General features: G+C 38.5%; 1 protein-coding gene across 1 annotated transcript; it reads left to right on the top strand.

Annotated features, from left to right (window-relative positions):
* Positions 1-207: 207 nt before the first annotated feature.
* Positions 208-6,919, top strand: LOC116251106 (uncharacterized). The gene is made up of 8 exons (XM_031625182.2): positions 208-363; positions 904-927; positions 1,644-1,749; positions 2,089-2,157; positions 2,997-3,490; positions 4,195-4,456; positions 5,595-5,803; positions 6,520-6,919. The coding sequence occupies exons 1-8, from the start codon at positions 359-361 to the stop codon at positions 6,584-6,586; spliced, it is 1,236 nt and encodes a 411-aa protein (XP_031481042.1). The 5' UTR covers positions 208-358; the 3' UTR covers positions 6,587-6,919.
* The last annotated feature ends 4,121 nt before the right edge of the window (positions 6,920-11,040 follow it).

Below are 11,040 nucleotides of genomic sequence, written 5' to 3'. Positions count from 1 at the left end.
ATTCACCATACTAACTGAATATTCCGAAAACACACGTAAGATCTAAAACCATAAAAAACAAAGTTAGTTTGAGGTTTTCTGACAAAATAGGTTAAGTGCGTTGTTTTTATGAAGTTATTTTTTATTATAATTGAAATTAAATTCAGAAACAAAACTTTCCTGTACATTTTATCGTCTTGCTTTCCCTTTTTGTCTCCGTTGTGATATAAGAAGGGGCATAGAGAAAGGAGCGGCGTCCGTTGGAGAGAGGGGGCGAGAGACATAGGGAGCGGGGTGACCTTTTCTTTCCATTTTCTATCTCCTCTCGGTTCGATCCTCTCCCAGGAAAAGGTCTCCGGATCCCTCTCGATCGTGGTTTATGAGGTTCGTGCTCTCTTTCCTAATCCTAAGTTCTCTTTTCCCAAAAAATATGTATATATTTTTATGTTACATGGTTCCGATTTGTGCTTCGTCGTTGTTCTTGATCTCGGTCCGGCTTTTGATTCTCCCTTTCTGCTTTTTCCTGATGTAGCGACAGCGTTGTCCTTTTTTCACTGTTCTCAAGGAAAGAAGCCGAATAGCCAAGTTTCTCGTTTCCATGATTTTTTCCCTTTTCCTTTTTTGCGGTTGTTTTTTTCGTTTTAAACTTATTCTATCATTCTCAAAAAAGGGTTTTGATGCTTCTGTCAAACGTAAAAATAAGTAGGGTAAGTTGGGATTTCGTATTTCTCTTTGGATCTGATTTGCATTTCTCCTAGTCTGTACGTTTCTCACTTTGTGGGGTAAGAAGATTGATAGTTCGTTTTTCTAGCTTTTTGTTTTGATAGATTTTGTGTTCCGCTTTTATGAGTTTTTCTGGAACAGCTTTCTTAATTTGAGTTGTTATTGATGTCGACTTCTTTTTTCCTGTTTAATTGGTTGCAGCTCGAAGGAGAAACCCACTCTTGGGTAAGTTAACGTTTCTTTGATATTAATGATATATGTGTCCATTTCCATTTCAATAATTCTAGCTCTCTAGCATACTGGCAGTCTGGCATACGTTTGAGTAGCTAGAGGCGTCTTTCTGATGTTTTTGTAAAGCTATGCTTTCGAGATTGTAGCAAATTTTGAATCTCGTGTTTGATTTTTCCTGTTGTATGTTGTACAGTTGGTTATAGGAAAAATGATGTTTGCTCGTTTTAGGGTCATTCTTTATGGCCTCTGAACCCTCTGCTGTGAGTGGTATTTAAAAAATTGCGTGCTCTTTGCAACTTTTAGTTTCGGAGCTGTAGGATACTGCTTGGTTCAAAATTTTCTTTAGTTGTGTGTGTTTAGACCTATTTTATACCATGATTAAATTTTTTATGTGTTGCATGGTGTAAGGTTCATGCAGTTTAGTTTGAATTTCTGAAACTGTATGTATTCTCTCTTTGAAGCTGGGCTAGAGAGCCTTGTCACTTTATAATATTAGAAATTAGGGAAAATAGGAATTGATTTCCTGGCTTTGACAAATGCTGCCTCTGGAGGTAGGATACGCTGATTACGTGTTTATATGTAAACACAATGAAGCTGACTAGTGGTTCCATTTTAGTTGCATACTATGGAAACTTGATCTCCATCATCAACTAGAAGTCTAGAAGATTTACCTTCCAATGGATTTATATTTTCTTACCTTTAAATTCCAGTGGTACGCGGATTAAGACCCGCAAACGGAACATCGCAGCTCCTTTGGACCCTGCAGCTTTTGCAGATGCAGTGGTCCAGATATATTTGGATAATGCTGGTGATCTGGTTAGTACTTCTTGTCACTTGATAACTGGTTCTTGTTGTCATTTATGGATGACATGCAATGTGCATGTTGCAGTAGTTTGTTCATATCCCAACACTTAGTATTTAGTTTCTTATTTATTGGATAAGTTGTTACTTTTTATGCATGAGAAGAAGTTTAAAAAAAAAAAAGAAAAGGAAAAGAAAAAAGCAGTGTTCTTGCGTCTTTTGTTGGTGCTGGTCATCAAGTTTTTGTCACGAAAGTATTTCTCTAGTTATGTTAAATATATGTCTGACTTTTATGCTCTTGAAAACTGATTTGCCATGTACACTTTTTTTTCTCATGAATCTTGTTGAATTCAGGAACTTGTTGCCAGGAGTCTCGAATCCTCTGATCTCAACTTCTCAAGATATGGTGACACCTTTTTCGAGGTACTATTCTTGTACCACTTGCATTTGTTTTTAGCTTAAGAAAACATGCCAAATGGATCTTTGTATCTCTTAACTGTTTTGTCTTTGCTGATTCTACTACGACTCTTCACAATGTTGGTGTTCCAGACATAACTATATAATCAAACTGCTGAGTGCCTTTTCAATTTTTCTCTTAACAAAAAATGTGAACTCCACCAAGAACTAGTTCTTGGTGCATTTATTCCTGCTGATATTTGGAATCCTTTATGTTGTCATTCACGGGTTATTGGAGGCCAAAGCGAAGAACTAGAGCATCTGACAGAGCGATTTAAATTAAGTGCATGCATGCCAACCCTGGATCAATATGCCTTTCGTACCTTCTCTTATCTGTGAAAGTTGACTGCGGTGTCTGCTCATCTGCTAGGATCTGCTGTTTCAAAAATCTCTCATAAATAATGTAGTTGATTCCCTACAAATCATAACCTGTGAATGTGGTGTTGAGTCAAGCTACTGGAGTTACTTTCAGCTAGCACGGTCCAGGTTAAGCAGTTATATGTGGTGATAGGACTAATGTTAAAGTTTACTACATTTTGATCCTTGAAGTAATAGTTGGTTCTAGCATGAACATATTCTTCCACTTGTTTTCCACTCAATGATGCATCATTTCTTTTGGCAAAACACATGATAATTGATAAGTTAAACTGCAATTATGAAGAGCATGAGAAAGTTAAAATGATAAATGCATTCTATTTTAGTTCCTTCTTTTCCTTATAATGTTTCAGCTGTTGGTAGAAAGTTAAGCTTTAGTGTCTTTTTTGGTCTTACATATGTATTTGTCTGTTTCAAATCACAAACTGCAGGTGGTCTTCACTGGTGGCCGTACCCAACCCGGCACTATAAAGCCTGATGAAGGGGAGCGCCACACATACTCTGTTTTAGATTGTCAACCAACACGTGAAGCCATTCTCCCATATGTTCTTTACATACAGAAGATCTTGAGAAGAAGGCCATTTCTTATTAAAAATCTTGAAAATGTTATGCGAAGATTTCTTCAGTCACTGGAACTTTTTGAAGAGAATGAAAGGAAGAAACTTGCTATTTTCACAGCCCTCACTTTCTCTCAGAAACTTTCAGGTCTTCCACCAGAGACGGTTTTTCAGCCGCTGCTCAAGGACAGCCTTGTGGCCAAGGGGCTCGTTCTTTCATTCATAACGGATTTTTTCAAGGAGTACTTAGTTGAGAACAGTCTTGATGATCTAATAGCCCTCCTGAAGCGGGGTAAAATGGAAGACAATCTTTTGGAGTTCTTCCCCACTGCAAAACGATCTGCAGAGGGTTTCTCTGAGCACTTCAGGTAGCATTCCTTGTCTAGGTGTGTTTTCTTGTTTGCCTATTAGCTAGCAAAATGCAAGATATTCTGTACAGTCCCTGTCTGAGGGCATGCAATAACTGTGGTATCTGAGTCTGACCGCAGAGCCCAAGGTAGGGTTCTCAGACCTGACATTATCTTAGATCAGACATTTTGTAATATAAGACTGAAAAATTCTCGATCTTTAAATATGTGATTAAGGTTTAGATGTCAGTTTCTTTGCTTGACGAAGCATCGCTTTTGGTATCTCTACTGCCATATTGAATGATTCAAATCCCTAAATTAACATGCAAGGGTCTCAATGTGACTAATGCAATTATCTTCATATGTTTCTTTGGATGAACTTATACTATTTAATCAGCAGGATTGAGATCTCTGTCAACTTTCGTGGTGGTTATGATAGGTGAACCTCTGTGTAACACATACAAACTGAATCCTAACGTTGTATGTCTCTAGAGGTCTTTTGGCAGTTCATTCATGTAGTGCTATTCTCTTATGTTGGCTTGAGCTGTGAAGGGGTTCAAATTTTAAACTGATGTACGTTTTTTTGCTTGTATTAGGTACATTATTGGGCCTTAAGCCATGTGATGTACCTTCTGAATAGTATGCCATGCAAGGGATATTGAATGTGGATTTTGCAAGCATTTGTCATCACGAAGTCTTACTATTGGATGCTTATATTTTTGCAGGAAGGAAGGGCTCCTTCCCTTGGTTGATTACAATGAGAAAAAGATATTTGATGTCAAATTGAAGGAGATGAAGTCTACTCTTATTTCACAGATATCAGAAGAGGCTGATACTTCAGAAGTTATAGAAACAGTGAAGCAGCACGTGAAGGATGGTAAATTTCCAGATATTGATGTTGTCAGGATCCTGTGGGATGTCATCATGGAGGCTGTCCAATGGTCTGGTAAAAATCAGCAGCAAAATGCAAATTCTGCACTTCGCCAGGTAATATACACCTGTGTATTGGTTGTGATCTTGTTGGGACCATATCTCACGATTGGTATTAGAACATGTATTTTTAAGCTTGCTGAAGAAGAAAGGCAATACTGTCCTACTATGAAGTTGAGTCTTGAACTTGTTCACAACATTTAAATGACCAGTATTTTTCCTAGGGAAATGAGAATGGTGATGGATAACCTTTAAAATGGTGGAAATATGTTACACAGCGAAAAAGTGGAAAGAGGAAAAGGGGAAAAATTGCTTTCCGTGCTCCTAGAAAACCTGGAGTGGGTCATAAATTTTCTACTAATGCAAATTTATTGAAAATATGCTGAAAAATTAATTTGCATCCCGTTTGTTGGGATAAGTACTTCTTTATTGAAGATGCATTGAACCGTCATAAATTCCACAGATAGAATGTAAACTTACTTTATGCTGGAAATGCTTCTCTGAAGATATCTTTTTCACTTTTTTGCACCTTTGCATTGCCAAATTGTAAGTACTTGGATAGTAAGAGAGTTTCCAACTCTATAAAAAATGGAAAAATTTGCTTAGAAAATAACTTTGTCGAACTTTGTGCTTTAAGGTCCATCTATTAACTGTTCAAATTCCCTTTCCCATTGGACCAACATGTTGTCTGCAGTGTTCTTTTTCTCTTTTTCCTATTCATGCGTTTACCATTGAATTGACATATCTCAACACACACGATTGGATGATTTCTCTTGGCAATTGACCATGGGCAGGCCTTGACTAGACATCGTTCTTCAATCGGGATGGCATCAAGTGATCTTGTATGATGTTGTGTCTGGTCTTTTTTGTGAGTCAGAGAAAGTAAATCTAACATCCTGTTGAAGGGGATGGGAGATCATCATTTTCTCAGTTGTTTTTATTGCTTCAACGTGCTTACAACATACAATGGTTTCTTTTAGTGGACTTGAAACACTTGCATTGTCCTCTGTTTGTGATCCAATATCTGAATCTCATTGTCTGGTCCTAGGCACTCATTCAAATTGTGATGAATGTTCCTTCTTTTCATGATTTAGCGCTAGAACTTTATATTTGTTTAGGTTTCTCTCTCTCTCTCTCTCTCTCTCTCTCATGCATGAAGGGTATGCTGTCTTATTGTCTGTGTCCTCTTTAACAGGTGAAGACTTGGGCCAAGCTTCTGAACACGTTTTGTGTGAATGCGAAACTTGAGCTTGAGCTCATGTACAAAATTCAGATCCAATGCTATGAGGATGCCAAGCTGATGAAGCTGTTTCCTGAAATTGTAAGGTCTCTCTATGACCAGGATGTGCTTGGAGAAGACACAATTTTGATGTGGTTCCGTAGAGGCACCAACCCAAAGGGCAGGTCAGGAACTTGGCTCTGGTTTTTTTGTGATTTATTTATCAGTATTTTCATTTCTTTGAAATGTGGCAGCGCATGAGTGGATCAATCTCACGTGGATATGTATAGGATTTTTGTTTGGGGAAGGGGCTTAACAGATGCAATGAAAATGATTATTGTTATGGATTTAATGGTGAAGAGCAAAAAAAAGGGAAAATGACAGATTTTCTTCTTCAATCATGAGTCCTTTGTCCAGTGGAATTTGTACTTTTCAGTTCACTTTTTAAACTATTTTTATTTTTCTTTCTCCAACTTCAATGATGTGTCTTCATTGAAAAACAAACCTTCATAAATGGCTCTGCCCATGAATGGATATGGGTAAAAATTTTCTCATGCAAAAAAATTACCTGCTGAACAAACTTGGAGAATTTTTGAGACTTTTCTAACTTGCAATTGCAATGGTTATATAGATCTGCCAAGTCACATTTTTGTTTTGTGTTTTCATGCTTGTGTTATTTTGCTTTTCCACTACATTACCATTATGGGAATTGGTTACTTCACTTGAAATTATATCGATCATTCAGTAATTCATCACTCTCTGTGGAGTCGAAATGGTCTTTTTCATCACGATCCGCTGGGTCAATCCGTCGGTATTTAGAATTTTTTATGAATCGCATCATCTTTACCTGTTCAAATGCCGATTTTGATTTTTGGTACTGTTGCAATGTCTTCTGAAACAGGCAAACATTCGTGAAAGCTCTGGAGCCTTTTGTAAACTGGCTGGAAGAGGCTGAGGAAGAAGAATAAAATGTAAAATGTTAGAATAAGTTTTATGTAGTTCTTAGCATAGATAAGCCTTACTGTTACCTAATCACCTGTCGTTGAGCTGCTCTTCCGTTTTTTAATTTTTTATATTTCTGGATAACGAGGAGAAACAACTTTCATGGTTGTTCATACATCCCAGAGGTGGGCTAGGAGATGCAAGACGCTATGCAAGACTGTATCTCTGCTCTTATGCAGAATTAAACTGTACAAGTGCTCTCCAATCCACCTCAGGGATGTTCTTTAGTCTTTATCTTTAAGTTGTGTTCTATGGACTTCTAGATACATATGTCTATTTCCTTGATAACTTTTTTTTTCCGTTTCTTTTTCTTCCCTTCACCTCGTCTTTTCCTGCTTCTCTTTGGCTTAAGATGTGTGTTAATGTTGTCGTTGTCTCACTATCTATTATCTGTTTGGATTTCCTAAGCTTGTCCTTGAAACTACGGAAGGGTACGGCCTGGTAAAGAAGTGAAAGAAAGTGAAAAGAATTGTTTGGTCTCTTTTGTTCGAGGTTGGAACTCTTTTGCTAACGGCTTTCGAGTTCATTGGAGTCTGAGAGCCTGATCTTGAGCTCAAGTTTTTCCCAAGAGGAGCGAGCCGCACACCAGCTGCCTCTTTTTTCCGAAACATACTTTTCTTGAACCGTTTAAGATTTAATGCAATAATTCGTGAATTATTTTCAATGCATCGCTTTTTTGCATGTAAAAAATGTCTGATAATACATTGCAGTCATCATACACACACGACTCCGGTACACGGTAGCCAAATGTTTCAGCTAAGTATCTTTCGTGAACCTAATGGCCTGGTTGTTCGTTGAATGTTTGCGAACTTAAGAATCAAAAGGTTGATATCTTATTATGCATAGATCTCAGCTGATGACAGCCATGCCACATATGGCATGTTTGGTTGTGCATTTAGAATTTTTCTTGGGGTTTTCATGGTTGTTTTTGGTTTTCAGAAGAAGTGCAGTGTGTTAGATTTTGAAAATCTAAAATAAAATTTGGTCGTCCTTTTTCTTCTGTTTAGATTCATCTCGGATGTATGCTTTTGATGGAAATCTTTCTGTCATTCATTATTTGAAATTAATTGCCGGAGCATTTCTTTTTGCTGTTAAACCTCTTTTTTTGCAACGAACGGCCGATAATTTAAGGGAAAGGGACATTGAGAACATGAAGCAAACGCCAATTCTTATCAATTCGATCCCTGGAAAACATGAAGGGGAGAGTTGCAGTGAAGCTTTCGTGTGTGAGAGAGAAAGAGAGGAAAAAATTTTAAGGCAGAAAGACACCTTTTTAGATGATTGAATACAACTTCTTGATGCACTCTGATCTGCTATCCGTTGTTTGCCTTATGGGGTTTTAACAAAGCAAAAAATCTTAAATGGTTTGGTTTTTTAGTTCAAGTATCTTTTTGTTTTCTCTAGATATTGGGCTAACCGAACGGTGGACTTTTGGGGTGCCGTCCTTGTGGGAGAAGTCGTGGGTTTCTGTGGGAAGGTGGTCACAATTCATTTCCTACAAAAAAAAGAAAAGAAAAAAGAAAAAAAAGAACTGTTGTCTGGATTGGTCGGGAGAAGATGCCTGGTTTTGGCTAATGGCCATCTTTTTGGCACTTTTTTAGCCTACTCCAAAGGTGCTTCACCCTTGAGGTGGATATGAGTAAGGCTCAACTCGAGCTTGACTCGGTTGGCATGTAGCCTATTTGAAATGTAGTGGGTGCTCTTTTCAGTAGTTACAATAGCCTTTAGATATATCTTGCATATTGAATGCGCCTTGGGCTTCTGATTATTCCTGAGCTTCCATAAATACCATATGGCGATATTCCAGGATTTATCTAAAGCCATTATCTCTTAACATTCTTCTATGCTACCATCTAAGAGCTTGGTCTAGTTTGCAAGGTGAACTCTTGTTCCTACCATTTTCAAGGGACTGTGTTCCATACCGTCCTTGCCAGTCTCCACCAAACATTTGAAGAAACATGGTTCCCTTTCTTCACATCAGCTTGGCACATGAAGCATTTTGCTGCCAAGTAAACTCCATGCTTCTTAATGAAACTGCCTACAATCCCAATGAAAAGTATCCATGTTGCATGTAGGAGATGTTGTCTTCCCCATATTAAGGTTCTCCAAATTCTCTTCGTTGCATTTCTTCCTAATTCAATACCATTCCTCTTTCTCTTGTCTGGTGATAGGTTTTTGAGGCTCATCCATCCAAACAAGGGTATCCTGTCTGGTGAAGGAAAGTCTCTTTTGCTTCCAAATGGCTAATTGTGGTTGAACAATCTAGCCAGATTTTCTTTCCATTTCCCTTTCAATTTATGAGGGATTGGTTGTTTTTTCCTAAAAAAAAACTGACTTCTCTGCACTTCAACAATCTTTTCTTCACTCTATCTTTTGCTCTGAGACAGTAGTCCCCTATCTATAGCTCACAATTGTCATTTTGTGTCTTCTCTTCCACTCTTAGATTTTCTTCCATGGATGCCATCAGTGTTATATCATATTCTTGGAGGTTTCCCCCAACCCTTAGCAAAGTACTTAGACCAAGGCTCCTTTCCCAGTCACTTGATCATTCAATCCTTGAAGGTCTGCCTTACATTCACAACCACCACCTTTTTCCTCCTTTTCCTCACCCACTTGGTGATCTCTCAGCTCCTCTACCACTTCCAGGTTCCTTAGGTCATCAAACTTGTTAGCAGCCACCAGTGCAATGACATTTCTTCTTGCAGCAGTCGATCATCGCTTGAGGGTTTTTACCAAACACTAAGCACTTAGAAGCTCAGTTGGTTATCTGCCACTAGATTCCGAAGCCCCAAAAAAGGCATCAAAATGGGTCGTCGACCACATTTTCTGCAACATTTTGCTTTTTCTTCACACTCAATTGCTTGTGCAATGATTTTGCCCCTTTGACTTCTAGCATTGTCTTTCAAATAGGTTGGAACTCTAAAGGGATGTCGATTTTAATGCTTGTAAAACCATAATACTCAACATGCTAGAGGTGTACTTGTCTGCTTCCACAAATGGTGCTCCTATGATCTTTGGTATATTGTTGAAGTCCCTTGGTCTCCATATCTCAACAAGAAGGTCTAGTGATCTGAACCAGATGCAAACCTTGTTGCAACTCCTATTTACGTTTGGCATTCTAGGGTGCCAATGGTTGGCAATCAATAGTCATTCTCCGATTCACCGTCGCCTTGGGGATGTAATTAGTCTAATCTATGCTTTGGAAGTTCAGAATTTGGAACAACCCCTTGCCAACCGTGGTGTCAGGGATTCTTAGCTAGAGCTTTCTAATGGATATGAAATATAGCATAATCTAGTCGGTTTTTGCTAACACTCTCAACTAGAACAACCATTGCACTAAGCCTAAAAGGCGTGCACAGAATTCCATGGGAATATTTGGGGATAAAAAAAGACATCATTTACCATTTTACTTACCTCATTGAGCTCCAAGGGTGGGACTTCTTCCTCCTGATCACTCTACTACCCATCCAAGATGGGCAGCCCATGACTTCACAAGCTTATTGATGTCATTTTAGTCGGTCCTATTGTGTACCCCTTCAAAGAGTCGCCTAACTTCTTTGTCGCTACCCCTATAAATGCATCTCACAACATGTATTCTTGATTCTTTCTCCAGTGGAAGGGGATCATCCTAGCTCACTTTCACAAAAAATGCATGTCACAACACAATATGTTTTAATACATTTTAGTAGGTATCAAAACGACCGGCCAAACAAATGAACATTAAAATGTCATAATACCTATTTGCTAAAGCTGGAACAATGTTAAGACTGCCAATACGATTCATTCAACATATGACAACACTCAAGGAGGCTTTCCCTCTATCAATTCAGCATCTCCAATCCTATATAGGGTTATCCATGGCCACAACCAAGGCATATGTGGAAAGGCGCTAACGCATGTAGTGTATAACAATACCTATTAACCAGCAAAACTTGCATAGGTGATGTAATGTCATGGTTCACCTAGTCCGACAATTTCATTTGCTAGTGCTATCATAGGGAACCTTCTCTATCTATCGTGTCAGACTTCTGTGGGTAGGGGCGGAGCCAAAATTTTCTTCAGGGGTGGGCCGACAGTTCAACCTCTGGATCCGAGTAGGGCCAAACTAAATTCAAATACAAAAAGTATATGTCGCAATTAAAAAATTTTATTTTTTTCAATGTAATTTTTTTTTCATTGGCCGGAGTGGGGCCATGGCCTAGGCGGGCCCCCCTCCCTCCGCCCCTGTCTGTGGGGGAGCATCTCACTTAGTGATTGGTCCGCTAGTTCATTCATGCAAAGTTATCACAGACGAACCACATGGAAGGAAACTTGTATGTGTAGTTTTGGCTAGGATTTCCTTCAATACCTATTAACCATGCTTTTGCTGGCCACTGGTGCACATTTTTCTTTATTTGTATTCAAGTTGAAAATAATATCG

The sequence above is a fragment of the Nymphaea colorata genome, chromosome 3, assembly GCF_008831285.2.
Source record: "Nymphaea colorata isolate Beijing-Zhang1983 chromosome 3, ASM883128v2, whole genome shotgun sequence".
Classification (NCBI taxonomy): domain Eukaryota; kingdom Viridiplantae; phylum Streptophyta; class Magnoliopsida; order Nymphaeales; family Nymphaeaceae; genus Nymphaea; species Nymphaea colorata.
The sequence above is the reverse complement of the archived record's forward strand: the minus strand, read 5'-3'. Positions and strand labels throughout refer to the sequence as shown.